This window comes from Trachurus trachurus (assembly GCF_905171665.1).
Source record: "Trachurus trachurus genome assembly, chromosome: 11".
NCBI lineage: Eukaryota > Metazoa > Chordata > Actinopteri > Carangiformes > Carangidae > Trachurus > Trachurus trachurus.
This window is the reverse complement of record NC_139904.1, coordinates 4,166,822-4,190,356: the sequence shown is the minus strand read 5'-3', so window position 1 is coordinate 4,190,356 and position 23,535 is coordinate 4,166,822. Positions and strand designations below refer to the sequence as shown.

Sequence of the window (23,535 nt, the reverse complement as noted above, 5' to 3'; positions counted from 1 at the left end):
CTCCCTCTTTCTTTCCTTCCTTTTCCCTTCCTTCGTTCCCTTCGTCCTTACTTCTTCCTTCCTTTTTGACCCAATTTACCCGATCTGTTCCCTCCCTCCCTCCATCTTTCCTTCCTTCCTTCCTTCCTTCCTTCCTTCCTTCCTTCCTTCCTTCCTTCCTTCCTTCCTTCCTTCCTCCCTTCTTTCCCTTGACCTTCCCTCCCTCCATCTTTCTTTCCTTCCTTCCTTCCTTCCTTCCTTCCTTCCTTCCTTCCTTCCTTCCTTCCTTCCTTCCTTCCTTCCTCCCACCTTTCCCTTTGTCCTTCCTTCTTTCCTTCCTCCCCTTCATCCTTCCTTCCTTGACCCAGCAGGACAACAGGAGGGTTAAAGCTTCAGGTAAAGAAACAGATCAGTGACCTGTGAGTCATCGTCAGGGTCGGTGACCAAACCAGACAGGAAGTGACATCACTGAGTCACTGGTCAACACAGTAAACAACAACACATGAAGCTGGTTCACTCCTGGTTTTTTTTTTTTTTTTTTAAAGGTACTTTATTAGTCACATATACAGCTAGTACAGTGAAATTCTTTCTCTGCATTTAACCCATCCCTGAGGAGCAGTGGGCAGCCGCGGTGCAGCGCCCGGGGACCAACTCCAGATTATGAGCCAGTGCCTTTGGTCAGGGGCGCCGACTGGAGGATTAACCTAGCTGACATGTTTTTAGTGGTGGGGGAAACCGGAGCACCCGGAGGAAACCCACGCAGACACGGGGAGCACATGCAAACTCCACACAGAAAGGCCCTGGGCGGCCCGGGATTCGAACCCAGGACCTTCTTGCTGTGAGGCAACAGTGCTAACCACTGTGCCACCGTGCCGCCCGTTTAGATACTGTACAGTACTACCAACATTACAGTGAGTCATTAACTCTAATCTTTTCTGTAATCAAATTTCTTTGTTTGTATTTAATTTATTATTAAGAATAAACAGTGTTCGAGGTTGGATGGAAAACAATCAGCCCTTGGACCTGTTATAACAATCAGCCCCTGTTATATTAGACATAGCTTCCTTTAATATAATAAATAATGAATTTTGCTTTGGACATGTGTAAACAAAACAAAAAGTTAAATTATTTCAACAAATAAGCCAAAAAAAAGAAAAATGAAAACACTAAAGAAAGTATATTCCATTAACAAACATTATAATGCCAACATTGACATTTATGAGAGTTTTTATTAATTTTCATCACTGCACTTTCATTTTCTTTATTACTGTCGAGGCTTTTAGCCGCTGCTCTGTAAATACACTGTAAACTTTATTATTCTGTCCTCTTCTTTTTCCTCTTCCAGCTATGTTTTATTTATTTACAAAAGTATTTTTTATAGGAGTTATATAAAACCTCTGTGTGGTGATGAAGGCAGAATGAATCAGGCTCCTGATGGTTTAATAGAGGAGACAGAAAGGTAAATAATGTGTTGACACTGTAACTCAGCTCATCAGTATTCAGACCGGTCAGTGAGTAACTAGAGTCTGACAACACAAATCACAGAGTGGATAGAAAACACAGTGAATAGTGAGGGAGGTGTGTGTGTGTGTGTGTGTGTGTGTGTGTGTGTGTGGGGGGGGGGGGTCGTGTCCTGCCTGAGACGTGTTCTTGTTGTTGTTGTTTTTCCTTTTTACTTCAGCTGAGAACATAAATCAGCGCCGGGCCTCAGTGTTTAGGCCATGTTGGTCTGTGTGTGTGTGTGTGTGTGTGTGTGTGTGTGTGTGTGTGGGCGGCCCCCGTTGGCACGGCAGCCGTCACTGGGCCGCAGCCGGACTCGGAGCCAACAACAACACAGAGACAAAAGTGAGACTTTATCTGAGAGAAACTCCGTCCGGCTGGAAACAGAGAGAAGTTGTTTTAATGAAGCTCAGAGACAAAGTCAGAGCAGAAAACTGTTTGGTTTAGTTCAGTTTTTTAGTTTAATTTAGTTTAGTTTAGTTCAGTTTTTTAGTTTAGTTTAGTTGAAATTGGTTTGTTTGAGTTGGGTTTCGTTTAGTTTAGTTTAGTTTAATTTAGCTTAGTTTAGCTTAGTTCAATTTAGTTTACTTTAACTTAGTTTAGTTTAGCTTAGTTTAGCTTAGCTTAGCTTAGTTTAGTTTAACTTAGTTGAGTTGGGTTTAGTTTATCTTAGTTTAGTTTAGCTTAGCTTAGGTTAGCTTAGCTTAGTTTAGTTTAGTTTAGTTTAGTTTAACTTAGTTGAGTTGGGTTTAGTTTATCTTAGTTTAGTTTAACTTAGTTTAGCTTAGCTTAGCTTAGTTTAGTTTAGTTTAACTTAGTTGAGTTGGGTTTAGTTGATCTTAGTGTAGTTTAAAGGGACAACGAGGAGTTTTGGAAAAGCGAAGCGTTTTCACACTACATTTATGAGCCTCCGCGCGCACCGTACCTTTCTTTGACCGGGCGCAAGATGGACTCATGTTTTCATTCATCAATAATTAAAGTGAGAGGTTCAAAGATGTTCACATACCACCGTAGTTCCGACCATAAACGGCGATGCGGCTGCGTTATTCTCATGATTCGCAACGAAGGAAACGCTGGTCGGCTCGACCAGCATCTCCGCCACCACTAATAATAACAAAATAACGATAGAGACAGAACGATATATTTATCGAAAATGGGCCCATTAACAAGTGTGGGTAGCGGAGATTCATCCACATTAACGTGAGACTTTTTTATAACCGAATAGAAACTCCTCGTTGTCCCTTTAACTTAGTTTAATTTAGCTTAGCTTAGCTTAGTTTAGTTTAACTTAGTTGAGTTGGGTTTAGTTTATCTTAGTTTAGTTTAACTTAGTTTAGTTTCCTAGCTTAGCTTAGTTTAGTTTAAAGGGACAACGAGGAGTTTCTCCAGCGGCAGAACGAAATATTCCGCGACAATAAAAAAGTCTCATATTAATGTGGATGAATCTACGTTACCCACACTTGTTAATGGGCCCATTTTCGATAAATATATTGTTTTGTCTCTATCGTTATTTCGTTATTATTATTAGTGGTGGCGGAAACGCTGGGCGAGCCGACCAGCGTTTCCTTACTTTCGGTTTTGCGGACGCTGCCCGGCGAGTCATGAGAATAACGCCGCTGAATCGCCGTTTTATGGTCGGGACTACGGCGGTATCTGATCGTCTTTGAACCTCTGACTTTAATTCTTGATGAATGAAAACATTCTTGGAACTGAAACTCATGGTAAATTGTAGTAGGAAACACTTTGCTTTCCAAAACTCCTCGTTGTCCCTTTAAATTAAGAATAATGATAAAGTCCAGTTCCTTTATGTGTGAAGGATCTGATCCGATCTGGTCTGTAGCTGCAGGACCGTAACAAAGCTGTGACACATTTGAACTCACATGTTACAGTTTTAATGAGATTTAGATGATTAAACATCCTAACGATGTGATGATGCTGAGTCATCGTCCTCCTCCTCTGACTCCTGTTAAACTGGTCACAGATCAGTTTCTGTTTCTGTGCTGCTGTTTGATGAGTTCCTTGAATATAAAATCCTCATGTGCTGAGCTGCTGTGTTGATGATGATGATGTGTTAAACTCTCTGTCAGTCTATTGCTGCTGCAGACTGATGGAGTTTTAAGAACCATAAACGCAGCGTGGTGCGTTCGGGTTCAGGCCTGAGCTCGATTATCTCAGCGTTACAACATCGACACGAATAAATCCTTCAACCTCAGGAATCTGAAACTTTCACTGAGCTGCAGTTTCACGTTGGTGAGATTCAGTCAAATCTCCAGAGAGCTGAGTCAACACACTCCTCACTGATAACACACACACACACAATGTGAACATACCTGCTGTAGCGGAGAGGGCGTGGCGTTCACTGACCCAAATTCATCTGTAGATATTTTTAATTTATGTGTCTCGTTCCCAGATTATTTAATAGTAAAAGCTGTAAATGGGATTTCTGGTTTATTGATGCAACAAGGTTCATTAATAGTTTTGATTAATAATGACTGAGAGAAAGTTTGTTTTTGTAGTTGTTGTGTAGTTGGTATTAACACCTGACTGATTCATTCATACTAATAACGACCTAATTACATTAACGGATTAAATCCATTAATCTGTGACGGCTCTGCAGCTCACTGGGTCTCTGCTCATGAGTGACATCACTTCCTCCTTCTCTGCTCCAGGAGAGTTGTGTGGTTGTTTCTTTATGTTTTGTTTGGATAATTTTTTTAATGAAGTTAAGTTTGAGGAAAATAGTGAATATTAGTGAACATAGATTCCTACACTCCTGCACAGACTCTGTAGCTTCTACAGTTTATTAAAGGGATAGTTCACCCTAGAATGATATTTCGCTCATTATCTACTCACCCTCATGTTGACTAAGGGCTGGAAGAGTCCACCGTCCCTTCTCTGAGTTACAGGGGGTCTTGGCGTAGCACTGCATTTCAATGCAACGGTTCCAAATCTCGCGTGATTCGCAGTAACCGCACTGACACCGGCGCAAATCACGCGAGATTTGGACGGACCAGGAAGAGGAGCTTCGAGAAGCTTCCGCTACAAACAAGCTTAAAATATAGACTTATTTAATTTTTTTTGGGACAATTACGCAATTTGGGGCTTCAGCACAAGACGGACATTACATACGAGCATCATGGAGGTATTTGGATGTTTTTTTGTGTGTGTTTTTTTACGAAGAGCTCTGGTGTCCCTTTGCAACCGTTGCATTGAAATGCACTGCTACGCCAAGACCCCCTGTAACTAAGAGAAGGGACGGTGGACTCTGATAATTCTTCCAGCCCTTAGTCAACATGAGGGTGAGTAGATAATGAGCGAAATATCATTCTAGGGTGAACTATCCCTTTAAGCTCCAGGCTCATCAGAGGAGTCCAGACTCTCCTCCTGGGGGGTCCTGAGGCGTTCACAGTCCTGAGGCGTTCTCAGACCAGATGGGACATGTGATCCCTGCAGAGAGTCCAGTCCTGGTCCTGGAAATCCTCCAAAGGGAAGAGACGATCCAAAACACCTCGACAGCTTCTCCTCATAGTGTCTGAGGCTCAGCTCTGACATCACATATGTACAGTATATTTGTGTCATCATGTAAAAGTTTGTCCAAATGTCTGTTAATGTGAACAGTTCATCAAGTGGAAGATGAAATTATCTCCAAAAAACATAAAGTTACACATGACACATTCACTTCAAATATGGGTCAAAAGGATTTTGCACTTATTCACATGTGTAATACTATGTTTGTGCTTGTAAAAAATATTTTGTTTATGTGTAACAAAGTTTTGAAGTTGTAAAAAATAGTTAGTGTATGCAACATACAGTACAGGCCAAAAGTTTGGACACACCTTCTTATTCAATGTTTCCTTTATTCTCACTGAAGGCACCAAAACTATGAATGAACACATGTGGAATTAACAAAAAAGTGTGAAATAACTGAAAACACGTCTTTTCTACTTTGTCTTCTCTTTCTTCTTCCTCTCCTTCTTCCTCCTCCTCCTCTATCTCTGCCCCCACCAATTCTAGTTTCTTCAAAGTAGCCACCCTTTGCTCTGATTACTGCTTTACACACTCTTTGCATTCTCTTGATGAGCTTCAAGAGGTGAACCTGACCTGAAAATGTTTGTGTGCCTTGTCAGGGTTCATTAGTGGAATTTCAGTGAGAATCTACAATGTAAATAGTCATGAAAATAAAGGAAATGCATTGAGTGTGTCCAAACTTTTGGCCTGTACTGTATTTGTATCTGTGGGAATATTTTGTGCATGTGTCAAACACACAAATTTCCCACCTTCAAGTGCGACCCTGAAGTTACAAGTACAAATTTTATTTTGACCCAGTTTTGACACCTGAGGGTGAATAGCCAATCAGCACGTTGCTTATACTGACTTGCCAATCAACCCGGTGCCAACCTGCCATCCAATCAGAGAGCAGCAATTTCTGAAGCGTTTTTACAACCACAAAACTTTATTACACACGTCAACATCATTGTACAAGTGCAAAACCTTTTTGACCCATATTTGATCCCATACATTTGAACTGGGGGGGTTGGGGGAGGGGACTTTTGCATGATGACACTGTATAAATCCATATATATAATGTATTTATATATACATCCCATAATATCATAACTTATCTTCAGGGAATCTGGTCATTCAGGTGGAGGTTGATGTCCTCTGTCTCCTGTCTGGTCCCGTGCTGCTGCAGAGGTGTGGTGCTCTGGCATCGAACCTGCACAATCTGCCGTCATTCAGCTTGGGGAATATGACGTGACCCGTGTGCGTGTGTGTGTCTGTGTATGTGTGTGTCTGTGTGTGTGTGTGTGAATAGTTGAGGATCCACTTGTCCCAGTTTCTGCAGCAGCAGGAACTCAGAAACCCCACGCAGCTCCGTCATCTGTTTTTACATGGAGGGCGACCGGGGTGTGTGTGTGTGTCTGTGTGTGTGTGTGTGTGTGTGTTTCTGCAGCTGGGGTGGAGCTCTGAGTGTGTGTGTGTTTGTGAGAGAGAGTGTGTGTTCATGAGATCGGCCTCAGCTGGGATCTATCTTCACTGCAAAAACTCAAAATCTTTCCAAGAATATTTGTCTTGTTTCTTATCAAAATGTCTCATTTCTAGTCAAAACTAATCTCTTTCCACTTAAAATAAGACTCATCACCTAAAAATGAACTTGTTTTTAGATCATTTTCATTTGTTCCAAACTAATTTTCACTTGAAATAAGTAGAAAAATCTGCTAGAGAAAGCAAGATTTTTGTGCTTTCGTGCTTTTGTGCGTAATAAGGAAGAAAAACTACTACTTTTCTACTTATTTCAAGTGAAAATCTGCTTGAAAGAAGTAAAAAGTGTCTAAAAACAAGCTACTTTTAATGTGATGAGTCTTATTTTAAGTAGAATTAGATTTGTTTTGACTGGAAATGACATTTTGACTAGAAATTAGACAAATATTCTTAGTAAGATTTAGAGTTTTTGCAGTGCTGTTTATAGTGTGTTGGCCTCTGTGCCTTTAAGAGGAGGGTCTGATAAGTGTCTGAGTGTGTGGGTATGTGTGTCAGTGTGTGTGTCAGTGTGTGTCTCTGTGCATGTGTGTGTGTGTGTGTGTGTGTGTGTGGGTATTTCTCAAGCAGAGGAGTGGTGGTGGTCTGCTGAACGGTGCAGCTTCAGAGGGAAGACAGACAGAGAGACAGAGACAGAGAGAGAGACAGGTGGACAGTCAGTCAGTCAGACAGACAGGTGGGTGTTATCAGAGAGGAGGAGGGAGGGGTGAGGAGGTGAGGGGGGTGAGTGGTGTGTGGGGGGGTTACAGAGCCAGTGGAAAGTTAAAGAGAAAGTTGAAGAGATAAAGTTGAGCTGGTAGTTGAGTTCTGACCCAGGATCAGTCAGCATGTCCATGGTCGACCCGGGGCAGCGTCTGCCTGAGGAGCAGGAGTACGTCCAGGCCTACGAGAGCGTCAGGGAGAAGTACAAAGGTACACACACACACACACACACACACACGTTTCTACTGTACATGCTCCACTGGTAATGTGTGTGTGTGTGTGTGTGTGATGTAGTAAACCCAGATCATCTAACAGTGTTAATTAACTCCATTTTGACATGAGGTTGAACATGTGACTGGATCTCTGTTGGGTTAAATGAGTTGAATGGTTTCATGATGATGATGATGATGATGATGATGTCATTAGAATAAACAGAGTGTGTGTGTGTGTTTACAGTTGTGATAAGTGAATGAATGAAACCCAGTCAGTGAGACAGACAGAGGTCACTGGAGGTCACTGACACACAGTTTCCCTGGAGGTCCTGGATGAGAACAAGGCTCTTACAGTGATAACAGATATATAAATATTTCCACATCTATCAATGATAAAAACCCTTATGTACACACACATAGGCTATTATACAAAAAGAAACATGTGCAGTTGCATGCTCACAAAACCATACTACAGAAATCACATGACAAACATATACGGTCATGTGATATAATATAATATTATACAATATAAGACAAGCCATGGGGATAAGAGGCGTCTCAATGCATCAGATCAGGTGTGAGAAAGGTCCAACAGATAACTAAGTCACCAAAGTAACAGGAAATAAACAGAAATCTCACAGCGGCGGCAAATGAACAATAAGACCATCGACCAGGAGAATGATGTTGTACCTCTAGTCACTCTACCAAATACATAGTATAGTCCAGTAATCTTAGGCCAAAAAAGGGGTCAACGTTAAACAAATTGCAACAGAAGCAAACTCAACTGATTTTGTATCCTCAGCATGTCCTGAGTGAGGGAAAAAAAGCCCCGAAGAATCCCATTAGGGGAAAGTTTCGAAAAAAGACCCAAACATATCCCATTTATACGCATGTAAAAAAGAAACTTCACGTGAATAGGGTAACATTTTTAAACTTTAGATATCTCCATGAAAATTACTGAGTTGATTACTTACATTAAGACAAACAAAAAATGTATTACAAGTTTTTTGAAATTCTTTGTTAACATGCACATTTGCATAAATTTGCATAAATGTGCATACATTCCATTGTTTTGACGGTATGTATATATGAAGTTGCTGTGGTGGTACCGGCATGAAAATTGGAATGAGTTGACTCCATCGGTCAACCGACAAGAAACCACTTTAAATTTCAAGATGACTGCAATTTTTCAAGATTGAAAATTCTTTTTTTATATGCGTATAAATGGGATATGTTTCTGTGTTTCTGTTGCAATTTGTTCAACCTTTTCTCATAAAATGACTGGACTAATACTGTACATGGCTCAACACCACCTACGTTTTTTTATCAGGCTCCCAGCTTTTAGATTTCGTGGATGTGCGTGAGTCCTCTATTGGTTTTCGCATTTAGAAAATACACAAGTCAGTGTTGTAATTCCCAATGTGAGTGACGCGGATTCCTACGATACTGTCGCGTGTCACTGCGCAGCATCAATAAGTTTCCTTTAGCTTTTTCTCACGGCTCATTGAGGTGAAGGAAAACACGGGTAACCCTTTAATATACAGGTTGTTAATTATGTGATAATGTCAAGAAATAGCCAAGAAATAACAGTCAATTTCAACGACTTGGTGGAGAAAAATTCTGGCCTTTCCCAAAAAATTCAAAGCAGGAAAAGCATGTGTAATCTATTATGAAAAACATGACATTACTATGAAATTGACTGTTATTTCTCGGCTATTTCCTGACATTATCATGTAATTAGCTGCCTGTAGCCTGAAGTAAAGGGTCACTACAACAGCTGACATCATAATAAACCATCCTGCTCAGAGCTACCAGACTTCAGTGTGCTACTGGATCACTGATCGTTGTCTTTTCCTCCATTGTAACTCGTTGAAGACTGAAGCATGCGTACGATTAGTGCACGAAGAGGAGGGAGGGACAGAGAATTAATGATTGACACGTCACCATCCAATTGACTACAAACATGTTCCTCAGATGACTGACTTTTTTTCATTTTTGTGAAAAAGCGTTTAATTAATTGGCTGCAATCAGATTTTAAACAATTTAGTTTTTTAAAAAAAAGCTCCATAAAGAGATCTAGAGACCACCATACCTGTAAGTTACAGTATGTTTCAGGCAGTCGATGATCACAGCAGGATCCTGTTCGAGAGGAAGCTGGAGCTGGAGCTCCTCCTCCTCCTCCTCCTCTGCTGCTGCAGCTCATTTACTCACTTGATTTATGAGAGTGAATTAGACCAGTGTGAAACCTGGAAGGTCGTGACCTCAGTGCAGCGATGCGTTCACTGACTCGTTAACAAGAGAGAGGAGACAGAGTTTCATTTGACTGACGACGTCGTAGCTTTTTACACATTTAATCACAATCTGAAATCAAACTGCAGGGATGAAGATCGAACCGTCACAGTTTCTCAAACTCTTTATTTTGATAAGCTGAAAAACTGTCCCTGAAGGCAACGTGCATCAGTGGTTTTGCATGAATTTCCCTCTACAAAAACTCTGTGTGGTAACGTTGTGTTATTATCTCATAGCGTGGTGAATGTGCAGCTCACAACTTGTCCACCAGAGCGTTGTGGAGTTGTTGGATTGTGTATTTGATGAGTTTGATGAGGGAAACCAAGAAATCCCATAATGAGCCTCCGCAGCGTAGCTCTGAGCAGCTCACGGCTCTGCTCCGCCATTCTAAAAATAGCTTGCACCGACAATTAAAGGTAACGAACCTACTGCTATGACTATAGGGATTATGGCAATGGGCCAATCCGACAAAATGTTGAACTATCCCTTTAAGTGTTTTACGTTGACACTGGATTCATATTAAAACTCATATTTACAGCTGAACTCGGTTTGAGATCTTTCAGGATCATTGATCCTCCGTCAGCAACATCTGGACCAGCTGTGTACACAACAGTGTGTGTGTGTGGAGTGTGTAGTGTTGTACAGTTTACACAGTCTGTACAGTGTGTGTGTGTGTGTGTGTGTGTGGGACTCAGTATAAATCAGTGCATTGTTACGCGGAGACTCTTCAGAATCCCGGGACTAAAAATAGTCCCTAAATAAAAAACCGTGGGCATGGTTTCCACGGCAGCAGCAGCAGCAGCAGCTCCAACAGACGGAGGACAAACCGTCCTGCTCTCTCTCTGGGAACGCCGGCGCTCCGTCCAATCACAGCGCTCCGCTCACTTTCTTTCCCATGCGGTCGCCCACTGTGTGTGTGTCACTGTGGCGGTGATCCTGGTGATCCTCTGGCACCGGTCCGGTACCAACCACACCCCCCCTCACCCCCCATAACCCCCCTTAACCCCCCCCCACCCCCCCTCCTCTACCAGGATCTCACTTCCTGGTTCTCTCTCTTATTACAGTTCATCAAAAAAAAATTCAAAGCATGAGTAATCTTTTGCCTTCATGAAAAAATGACATTACTATGAAACTGGCCGTTATTTCTAGGCTATTTCTTGACATTATAATGACAGTATAATAAACCAGGGTCAAAGTGTCAAATTCAAACAAAGTTTAAAACATGTTGCAGCCCGGCCTAACAGTATTGACATTTACTGATCGGACTAAAACAGACATTGTTTTAATTGGAAAATTTAACCGCCAGCGTAGGCTACTGTAAATCTTCTCAATGAAAATAAAATTAAAGAAGAACATAATGAATATAAATAACATGTAACTTTGTTTTTCATAAGTGGTGCCTTCACACTAAATGAGAATATATCAGATATGATATATGTATAGCCTGGTTTTGTGTCCATGCCAGATGCTTGGGATCTGTTCTTCATGTTTCTGTTCATTTATGTTTGGGGTTCGATTCGGGTTTTGACTTGCAGCTGTTTGTTTTAGATGTTTCACCTCCAGAGGAAAATGGAGCTGTTTATTATGTGAAGCTCAGTTTATCGTCTGTTTATTGTTTTGCTTTGTCCTGCGATGTCAGCAGTGTGTGTGTGTGTGTGTGTGTGTTGCTTCATCTCTAGATGTTTGTATGAGTTGGGGTCGGAGAACAGACTGTCTGAAACTCTGAGTTCAGCATCAAACTCTGGTTCCTTCACTCTGGTATCATGATGTATTGTAGCCTATTATTGTTTGTCAATATTGTATCAATACATGGACATCCAGTATTGATCTTTTATTGAATATTTCAGACAAGAACTTTATCTGATTAGATAAAACAGATGCTGACAGATGTTTGTCTCCGGGGAAATTATTTATAGGAACAAAAAGATGGTTTATATTTTTATTGATACAGATATTTATATAGATAGATATTTATATAGATAGATAGATAGATAGATAGATAGATAGATAGATAGATAGATAGGTAGACCATGATGAGCAGAAAGGGGTGGGATTTTTTTTTAAGTGCATACTTCGAACTTGTGCTTATTATCATTTGATGATGCTTATTATTTTTTGTTATATTATGGCTTTTTTCTCGAAGTCTGTTTTTTTTCTCTCTCAATGTGGCCCTAATACTCCGTCGTAATATACAGTATATATGTATATATATATACCAGTGGCGGCTGGTGACTGAAAAAATTAGGGAGGACAGGAGGAACACCAGTCCACGGCCTCATTTTATTTTATAGCACTACTTCTCCCTACTTTATTATATTCAATGAAAATTAAACAGTAAAACAATGTCTTACAAGATTTCTTAAAAACAACATAATTTTATTAAATCTTACTGTTTTCAGATTAACACAGGCCTAATGAAAAAGACAGAGCCATGATCTTGGATGTGGGATGTAAAAAAAAAAAAAAGCAGGCCAGTGTTCAACACCTGTAAATGCCACAGTGGGGATTTACACCCTCTGATTTAAAAAGGAAAAACAAAAACCATGAAAATCTGTAATTATTAATAACAAAACAAAGTGTTCCACTCAAATTACATACATATTTGGCTTTTACCTCTTAGATATAGCTATGCTTTTACCTGAGCTGATGGCGGAGAAAAAAAAAAAAAGTCCGGTCGTGTCTTTGTTTACCCTCCAGCTGCCCAGGTCACGTAACTGAAAACTATTAACAATCTCTCTGACTGCTTCTCTCTGATATCTCCTAACAGTTTATCCAGAAATCTGCTGATATTTCCTTTCAAATCGATGCCAATATCTCTGAAAACTCCGTATTTCTTGTGCTAGGAGCAGCATAAGCAGCACGGCTGGGAGTGAAAGTTTGGCGCACATAGCAACAGTAACCAAGGGGGGTTGGAGAACTGTCATTGGACCAACCTGCTGTCAATCTTGTGTTCTGATTGCTGATTGGTACAGAAGAGCCTCCTCCGTCATGACGTCATTTTACGTGTCTTAGCCAATCACAGGTCAGGATGAAGACATCCTAAATGCATTGAGTCAATGGAAGAAGATCCCGCCCCGAGGCCAGTTAGGGAGGTAAAAATCTTGCCACCTCCGTAGAGCCCCCACCTTCCTGCTCCCTGCTCCTCACACAGCCTGCTCTGTCACCTGAGCCTGCTGGCGGCGCAGTTGAGCCGTTTTAAGTGGATTTTCTTCCAAAAAACAAACTTTTTTTATGATAAAATACATATATAATATTTTATAAATTATACTGAGATTTGGTAATGATTTATTTCAACCAGTTACTCTTTCTTAAATAAAAAATAAATTTTCCTTTTGCCTCTCAAAAATAGAGGAGGACCAACCTCCTCTGCCTCAATGGACCAGCCTCCTCTGATATATACGTATATACATATTTTTTCATTTTAGACACGTTCGAAATAAATTCATGCATTGATTCAAGATCATAAATCACAATGTAGATTTTTCACCAACACGTAAAATCACAATAACATCGTGTCATGTGATGTCTGGTGGTTCACAGCTGCAGCCCTCAGCAACATCTGTCTCTCAGCAACATCTGTCTCGTCTTTGATTTTCCGATAGCGAGTCAGAGCAGCGTCCAGCCTGTGTCTGTGTGTGTGTGTGTGTGTGTGTGTGTGTCATGTTGAACCTGTATCAGATCATTCCGCTCCGCTGCTGCTGAGCCGATGAATTCTCTTCTATTTTTACTGCCGTCGTCGTTGACACGCGTCCAAAATTCATGACGCTCCTCCTGATTACAGGAATACTGTAGCTCATGTACACGACTCTGTGGTACATTATGGCTCAATCTCATAACAAACAGGTTGTGGTGTGTGTGTGTGTGGGTGTGTGTGTGTGTGTGTGTGTGTAGCAGCTGTCGAGCAGCATTTACATAGGCTAAGTTATAGCAACAGGTGATGTTGAGCTTCCTCTGCAGCTCGGTGTTTATTATGGGAACTGTACAGACACGCAGCAGCAGCAGCTTTAAATACCCAGGATGCACTCTGTCAGTCTTCAGGTTACTGTGGATCAAAGACAAACTGAAAACACTTTGACATTTAGCTGCAGAGAAGACGGATGATGATGATGATGATGATGATGATGAGGAGGAGTCGACCACACCGGTCTGTATCGATCTGTCGGCTGGAGGAGATCTCTTCATTAAAAACCTCTGGAGCTTTTAGCTGCTGCACAAACACTGAGCTCTGCTACTGGGTTAAAAACGTCACATGATCAACACTGAAGTTTACATTATGTTATATTATGGAATGGTTTATCCATAAATAAACTACTGTAATATCACCGGGGTCATCACTGCCCACACTAGACTAAAGCCCATTAATAATAATAAATTGTGCTCATCAAAGACATTCTTCACAGTCTTTATTCCTACAGTCTGGTCTCCTCAGTGTTTATCACAATGCATTCATTTAAATGCTGTAATACTTTAAAACAAGAGGGAAGACCATAGAGAACCAATCACAATGCTTTAATGTATCACATGACTTTCAGGAAGCCACACCGAAACCCTTTATTGTAGACTTTTTAAGGAAACTGGTTTTCCATTTTGCTCCACTAAAACGGTCTGAAAACATACAGTAACTTCCTGGCCCTTTTTCATCTGGAAAACTGGAAAAACTCCAAATCTTTCCAAGAATATTTGTCTCATTTCTAGTCAAAACTAATCTCTTTCCACTTTAAATAAGACTCGTCACCTAAAAAGTAACTTGTTTTTAGATCATTTTCACTTGTTTCAAACTAAGTTTCGCTTGAAATGAGTAGAAAAATCTGCCAGTGAAAGCAAGTTTTTTTGTGTGTTTGTAATAAGAAAGAAAAACTTGCTCCACTAACAGATTTTTCTACTAATTTCAAGTGAAAATAGACTTGAAATAAGTAGAAAAAACAGAAACAAGCTACTTTTTAATGTATAACTGTGTATTGTATATGTATAAATATACATATTTTAGGTATAATGAGATTTGTTTTGACTAGAAATAAGACAAATATTCTTGGTAAGATTTTGAGTTTTTGTAGTGTACACTAGTAAAGTTTAATTTTTAATAGGTCCATGCAATTTATTTGCTTATGAAATAATGGAAACTTGTTGAAATGCACCTGTTGCCTGAAGGCACCAACGTACCGTTATAGAAAATTGCAATGTGAATTGCAGAAACATATCATTCATTATAATTTTGTTTTGATCCTTACAATAAATTTGATTTTGGTTGCAGTAAAGTAAACTTCAGGCTATTATGATGATGATGAGGAAGATGAGAGTGAGAGTCAGCCCCCCCCCCCCCCCCCCCCCCCCCCCCACCTCCCACATACCCACTTCCAGTCACTGTCTTCAGATCAGTTTCATGCAACTTGACCTCAAATTCAGAAATAGTTAGAGACCTGCTCTGTTATGCCCTCAAAATACCACACACACACACACACACACACACACACACACACACACACACACACACACACTGTGATTTTTCTTTAAAGCAGAAGTAAGCGGAATGTTTGTGTTAATATAAGTCTTAAATAGTTCTATCTTCCGACAGCAATCATGTACATAGAGTGTTTGGTCTGAAACACGGGTCTGTCAGTCACTCTGCTCTGCTGTAAGCCGAGGAGAAAACTTTCCTTGTATCCTACAACCTTTATCCAATGAGGAGAGAGAACGGCATAAAGGGGCAGTCCTCTCTGTGTGTGCAGCCAAGGGATGCGCGTGAATGTGGTGACGTAGGTTACGAGGGCAGGGACTGCTAACTCCATCGGCTGACAGGAAGTTAGCCAAAACCACCGGATCGCTTACTTCTGCTTTTATACAACAGTGCTACGAGCACATTTTTTTAGTTAACAGTAATAAACTACAAGAGATTATTATTTGTTGGTTTATTTAATCATTTATTTGGCTCCACCAACATAAATAGCTCTGCAGCTGGAAGGGAGACAAGGCTGTTGCCAGGCAACACATAAACATTTCCTACTAGCTTGCTACCAGGAGCCAGTGTCTGATTAGCAGCGGAGCAACAGGACCAGCGTGAAGATACAGAGACGTTATCGATACTGTAGCTGTGTCCCAATTCAGGGGCTGCATCCTTCGGAGGGTGGATTTGAAGGCTGATTACGTCACAGCGCTGCGCGAAGGCTGTCCCAATTCGTCTAAATTCAAAGGGTCCTACAAATGCGTCCTCCTTTCCCCTGCATTCGGAGGATGCACCGCTACTATCCTTCGCGGCCTCCCGTATCCCAAGATGCTTTGCTCACCATTGTTGTTATTAGCAACGTAGCCCGCTAGCTATCAAACGTTAGCAGCTCTGTGCTGTAGCCACGGTAACCCGGCTCTGCGGCCGGCTTAGAGGCTCGGTCGCCCGCTGAGCTGAGCTCTCGCCGCATAGGTGAGGAGCAGAGGCAAAGCATCTGTGACAACTTTTAATAAGAAAGCTATGAAAACACATTACTTTCTCTATTCACTTAACAGCCTTAACAGCCTACCCCCCTGGCTGCTGTTCAATGGTTTGTTTAGTATATTAATGATAACTGCCCTTGTATTGATTCTACTTCTTTAAAAAAAAAGAAGAAGTGAGAAGCGGAGGAGCGGTAGAGCCGTTGCAAGCGCCACTTTTAAATGTTTAACGTTCGGTCGTTGTTTACGTTCGGATCAGGAAATGCTCTGAAGGCTAGACCGTCCCGTTTACCGACGGTTGATGCAGCCGACGGAGGAGTCTCCGAAGCCGTTGCCTCCGGAGACCGCGTAGGCTGGGTCCTCCGAAGGCTGCAGCCCCTGAATCGGGACACAGCGTCGTGTATTACATTTATTGATCTGCTATGTCATCAGTACAGTTGAAGCGAAGTAGCTGAGCTACTGGACGGTCTGTCTGTCCTCGGTCTCTGTGGACCGGAGACAAATGGCGTCTGGCTTCCTGTTAGTCGACGTCTCAGTGAGGACGGAGGACACACTCATATTTCACCTCCACATGTTCACACCTGCACTCAGAGTCTGTTCATCACCGAGTCCTCACACCTGTCTGAGACCTCACACAGGTGTGACAGACCACACGCTGTCTGTGTGTGTGTGTGTGTGTGTGTGTGTGTGTGTGTGTGTGTGTGTGTGCGTGTGTGTGTGTGTGTGTGTGTGTGTGTGTGTGTGTGTGTGTGTGTGTGTGTGTGTGTGTGTGTGTGTGTGTTCACTACACGCTGTGTGTGTGTGTAGGTGTGTGATAATAACTGTGTATGATTAGTGTTACCTTCTGTTTCCTCCTCAGGATGTAAGAATGAACTGTGTGTTTTGTGTCGTCGTGTTGTGCTCGAGGTCAGTTTTGTTTAGACGTGTTTCTCATGTTGTGTTGTGTCGTTGCATTGTGTTGTGTTGTGTTGTTGGGTTGCGTTGTGTTTTGTTGTGGGGGTCAGTTTTGTTTAGACGTGTGTCTTATGTTGCGTTGCGTCATGTTGTGGTATTGTGTTGTGTTGTGTTGTTGTGTTTTGAGGGTCAGTTTTGTTTAGACGTGTGTTTCATGTTGCGTTGCATTGTGTTGCGTTGCGTCATGTTGTGGTATTGTGTTGTTGTGTTGTGAGGGTCAGTTTTGTTTAGACGTGTGTCTCATGTTGTTTATCTTCTGTGACTCATCAGGAAGTTCAGACTCACACCAGCAGGTCCAGTCCAGTCTGTCTCAGTTTCACTCTGCAGAGAACTGCAAATCCCCACGGGAACCACTGACAAGTGAACTCAGCGCGGTGATGGGACGGGGGAGGACGGGGGAGGACGGGGGAGGACGGGGGGGGGAGAGACGCTCTGTAACTGAGACTGGATTAATGTGTTTGAATGGAGGATTAATGTGTCACAGACCTGAGAGTTAATGAGAGCTGACGTTTATTTAAAGAAGTGACTCCGTCTCTCTGGAGCTTTCAGACACGGTCATGGTCTTCATCCTCATCCTCATCCTCATCCTCATCCTCATCATCATCATCATCATCATCATCGTCAGACCTGTCAACGATCAAACCACCGATCAATAATAAACACCTCTGGATCTTATTGATGCTTCTGTTCTATCAATGAGGTTTTTAAACAGTCTTAAAGCAGAAGTAAGCGATCCGGTGGTTTTGGCTAACTTCCTGTCAGCCGATGGAGTCAGCAGTCCCCGCCCTCGTCATGGATCTATTGGTCCATTGACCCACCACATTCACGCACATCCCTTGGCTGCACACACAGAGAGGACCGCCCCTTTATGCCGTTCTCTCTCCTCATTGGATAAATGGTTGTAGGATACAAGAATAGTTGTTTCTCCTAAGTGATTGCTGTTGGAAGATAGAACTATTTAAGACTTATATTTAAAGGGACAACGAGGAGTTTCTATTCGGTTATAAAAAAGTCTCAGGTTAATGTGGATGAATCTACGTTACCCACACTTGTTAATGGGCCCATTTTCAATAAATATATCGTTTTGTCTCTATCGTTATTTTGTTATTATTAGTGGTGGCGGAAATGCTGGGCGAGCCGACCAGCGTTTCTTTACTTTTGGTTTCGTGGCGAGTCATGAGAATAACGCCGCCGAATCGCCGTTTATGGTCGGAACTACGACGGTATGTGATCGTCTTTGAACCTCTGACTTTAATTATTGATGAATGAAAACATGAGTCTGTCTTGCGCCGGTCAAAGAATTTTACGGTGCGCGCGGAGGCTCATAAATGTAGTGTGAAAACACTTTGCTTTTCCAAAACTCCTCGTTGTCCCTTTAACACAAACATTCCGCTTACTTCTGCTTTAACTCTGGTTCTGAAGCAGGAACGTGTGACTGAGCTGCGTGACGTCGTGATTGACACTTTGCCGATGTCGTCTGTGGGGGCGGGGCCTCAGAGAGCAGGTTATTTATAGCTCATATCTCTGTGTGTCTGTGTGTTGAGATGAGCTGCAACAACTGCTCATGGACTTTAATATCAGTTTAATGAAGGGACGGACGGCTCCACTGGTCCTGGTCCAACTGGTAGAGGGATTGGGAACATCCACATCCCAGAGGGGGGGAGGAGGGGGTGTAGGGGGGCAGTGGAGGGTGGGGGTGGTGTTAGAGGGGGTGTAGGGGGAGGAGGGGGTCTGGGTGGTGGTATCAGGTCCTCCACCTCTGATTAAGAGGGACATGAGACTTTGGCTCCGGTTCAGACTGAGTGTTGACACAGTGAACAGCTGCATGAAACAGAAACATCCACTCAGCTCCACCTCTACTACACCGTCTACTACACCTTAGCTTCTATCTCTACATCTTCTATCTTCTACACCTTCTATCTTTTACACCTTCTATCTTCTACACCTTCTATCTTCTACTCCTTCTATCTTCTACTCCTTCTATCTTCTACTCCTTCTATCTTCTATACCTTCTATCTCTACATCTTCTATCTTCTACACCTTCTACATCTTCTATCTTCTACACCTTCTATCTTCTACTCCTTCTATCTTCTACTCCTTCTATCTTCTATACCTTCTATCTTCTACTCCTTCTATCTTCTATACCTTTTATCTTCTACTCCTTCTATCTTCTACACCTTCTATACCTTCTATCTTTTACACCTTCTATCTTCTACATCTTCTATACCTTCTATCTTCTACACCTTCTATCTTCTACTCCTTCTATCTTTTACTCCTTCTATCTTCTACCTTCTACACCTTCTATCTTCTACTCCTTCTATCTTCTATACCTTCTACACCTTCTATCTTCTACTCCTTCTATCTTCTATACCTTCTATCTTCTACTCCTTCTATCTTATACCTTCTGTCTTCTACACCTTCTATCTTTTACTCCTTCTATCTTCTACACCTTCTACACCTTCTATCTTCTACTCCTTCTATCTTCTATACCTTCTATCTTCTAGTCCTTCTATCTTCTACACCTTTTATCTTCTACTCCTTCTATCTTCTACACCTTCTATACCTTCTATCTTTTACACCTTCTATCTTCTACATCTTCTATACCTTCTATCTTCTACACCTTCTATCTTCTACTCCTTCTATCTTTTACTCCTTCTATCTTCTACCTTCTACACCTTCTATCTTCTACTCCTTCTATCTTCTATACCTTCTACACCTTCTATCTTCTACTCCTTCTATCTTCTATACCTTCTATCTTCTACTCCTTCTATCTTATACCTTCTGTCTTCTACACCTTCTATCTTTTACTCCTTCTATCTTCTACACCTTCTACACCTTCTATCTTCTACTCCTTCTATCTTCTATACCTTCTATCTTCTAGTCCTTCTATCTTCTACACCTTCTACACCTTCTATCTTCTACTCCTTCTATCTTCTATACCTTCTATCTTCTACTCCTTCTATCTTATACCTTCTGTCTTCTACACCTTCTATCTTCTACTCCTTTTATCTTCTATACCTTCTATCTTCTACACCTTCTATCTTCTACACCTTCTATCTTCTACTCCTTCTATCTTCTACACCTTCTATCTTTTACACCTTCTACACCTTCTATCTTCTACACCTTCTATCTTCTACTCCTTCTATCTTCTACACCTTCTATCTTCTACTCCTTCTATCTTCTACACCTTCTATCGTCTATACCTTCTACACCTTCTATCTTCTACTCCGGTGAATGGCACCATGCACACACACACACGCTTCAACCAAGGCGGCCGCTATAGGCTGGAAGAATCCTGTTTATAAGATGCAGGTTTTACCGAGTGACCAATCAAGTTTTCACCTTTATGTATAATTCATTAATCCTTTGGCGAGCGACGTGTTGGAGACCCCTGTTCTCCCTCTTCACCTCTCCACAGCTCCATCGTGACCCTGTGGTTCTGTGTTTTCTCTGCTTCATGGAGCAGGAATTAGAAAAATTCAGTCACATATGTTTTGGATTTAATCTGATGTAAGTGAGGAAGTGTGTGTTCTTATTATAGAAGATGATGTGTGTGTGAAGGTGTGTGTGTATGTGGGGTGTGTTCTATCAGCTGCTGTCTGCTGTTTATCTCCTGTCATCACCAGAGCTCCTTCAGACACAGCTGAGAGGGGGGGGGGCTTCAACAGTTTGTCACGTGGTTCATAATTAGATGATTAGTTAATCCTCGTCTCCTACAGTTACATCACAGTTATATCAGGATGAACTGCAGCTGTAGGTGGCGCTGCTGTGCCATTTTTGACCCCTAAATCGTTGTCGTTGCAGCAAAAAAGGCAACTAAAATTGATGCAGGCAAACCGGAGTTATACCATGGCTACCCGGCGCTAGGGATAGCGACAACGCTAACCCATGGGGGCAATTCTTTCAACCACAACAAACACTCAGAAAACAATCAAATATCTCTGGTACATGACTGGAATCCTTAGACACAACACTGACCTCATATAGTGTAGAGTATAAACAGTATAAACTTTGTGTTTTTGCATGTAGCCACTCACCTCAGACAGCCGAACTCTGAAACATCCTGGAAAGACATTACTATCCCATCGCAGAGCGCCTGCTCTCCCCGCCACAGAAACAAACACTTTTTCCTTGTTGTGATGATTTCTTTACAAAAATAAATGGTCTGAGATATTTTGGACATTACCACTGCACTGCTCCACCGTTTATTTTAGTAAAGAAATCATCACAACAAGGAAAAAGTGTTTGTTTCTGTGGATATTTGATTGTTGTTTTCTGAGTGTTTGTTGTGGTTGAAAGAATTGCCCCCATGGGTTAGCGTTGTCGCTATCCCTACGCCATCTAGCTATGGTGTAACTCCGGTTTGCAACTAATGCATCAATTTTAGTCGTGTTTTTTACTGCAACCAACACTGGGTGACCATCAGGACAACGATTTAGGGGTCAAAAATGGCCGGAATTCTCCTTTAAGCGACACCATTTACATTTATTTATTTATTTATTTATTTAGGATTTTTAAGGTGGTCCAGTCAGATGTTTGTCAGTGTCTCAGGTTCTGAGCTCTGAGACACGTTGACCTGTTGACCCCAGCTGGCTGCAGACTATGAATTCTGGGTAATCCAGGTGGAGTCAAGCTGCCTCCAGCCCTGTGGTTACCGGTGTTTCTCCTCTAATGACGGGTCGACAACCAACAATCTCATAATTATTAGACACTGTAGCTGGAAGATAATGACACGTTCAGGTGTCAGCGAAAGTTCAGGAATTCACAGACTCGTGTCTCTGGCTTTTCTCTCGACAGTGAAATCTACCAATAAAAGGCTAAGTTTGGTTGTTTGGAGGTTTTATTGGATTTAGGAACAATCCGAGGACAAAGACGGAGACAGAGGACTTGATCTGTCCAATAAACGTCCCGTGAGACACAATAAGTGAAATATTTGATTAAGGAGAAGCAGCTGAGTGATTTGGGACAAACTGAAGGTTTTGTTCTTTAATGTGATGACGTCGTTGAGACAGAGACAGAAGAAGCTGCTCAGGTCCAGACCTTTAATAACATTTATTATATTAGGATATGAACGTGTGGTCGTCATGTGACGGACCTGACCGCTTCAGACTGGATCTGTTATCTGACCTCAGGCTCACAAACATCTATTGATTATCTATTGATTTTGAAGAAGACGTCATCACAGCCTCTGAATAATTTACAGGAAACAGCACATGTACGGTCTCTAACACACAAACACAGACAGATAGAAACCATGTTTAGTTATTTAAAGGATCAGCTCCGTTAGAGGAGGTTTTTCCTTTTTGATAATAATAATAACTTTATTTAAAGGGATAGTTCAACATTTTGGAAAATTGGCCCATTGCCATAATCGCTATAGTCATAGCAGTAGGTTTGTTACATTGTCGGTGCAAGCTATTTTTAGAACGGCGGAGCAGAGCCGTGAGCTGCTCAGAGCTACGCTACGGAGGCTCATGGGATTTCTTGGTTTCCCTCATCAAACTCATCAAATACTGTACACAATCCAACAACTCCACAACGCTCTGGTGGACAAGTTGTGACCTGCACATTCACCACCAGTGGCGGCTGGTGAAAAATATTCTAGGTGGGGCTGTTTGTCCCTGAAGTTTTTGGTGACCATCTTGATAAAAGAACCCCATACCCATTTTTAGGGATAAACATTAATTATTTATTTGCCTTCATAAATCAGCAGTTTGACAGATAATGACAATGAACAAACAGTAGTCTTTCACTGGTGGCACACAGTGGACATGAAAAATATTAGCAAATACTCTTAATACAAAAATATGGTTAATACCTACAACAGTGATTAATGTTAACTATAGACAAAGTGTGACAGGAACACTACAGGAGGAGCATAACGTGATTAAGTTTGGTCTGACCTAGCTGATGTGAGATGTTAACTTAACTGCTGCATTATCAGGTTTGATGACGAGTCTAACTGTGAACGTACTGGTCACACCTGTAAACATATTGAACAGTGCTGCAGCCTGATGCTCCGCATCACAGACGTCCTGTCACAGCCTGGGTGATGAGTTTCCCCTGGTGTCACTCAGGAATAACAGTGTCCAGTCCAGTGTCCCAGAAGCTGGATGAACTAATAAAAACGCTCTCGGACGAGCTGTGAACGCACCGCGGACGAACCAACAGCATGTAGTCTAAAAGTTGGCTCCGAGCATCAAGAGAGAGCAGTCTCTGACGTGCCGGTTAACGGTGCTCCGGTCCTCCGGTGCTCCTCTCACACACTACGCGGCCTCCTGTCACATCATAACAGCCTCCCGCCACAGGCCCACAGAGTTTTATCCACCTGTTCGTTGTATTTCCTCACCGTGAAACTGTGTTTTTCATCCAGCTGTGAAGCTCTGCTGCTAGTCCTGACTTCTGCCTAGCTTGGCTAACGTTAGCTGACAGCACCGTT

General features: G+C 41.8%; 1 protein-coding gene across 1 annotated transcript in view; it reads left to right on the top strand.

Annotated features, from left to right (window-relative positions):
* Positions 1-7,255: 7,255 nt before the first annotated feature.
* The window catches only part of pleca (plectin a), a 131,017-nt gene continuing 114,737 nt past the window's right edge, over positions 7,256-23,535 (top strand). The window contains exon 1 of the mRNA XM_083982186.1: positions 7,256-7,431. Within this exon, the coding sequence (XP_083838312.1) occupies positions 7,347-7,431 (85 nt within the window). The 5' untranslated portion in view covers positions 7,256-7,346. The remainder of the gene's footprint in view (positions 7,432-23,535) is intronic.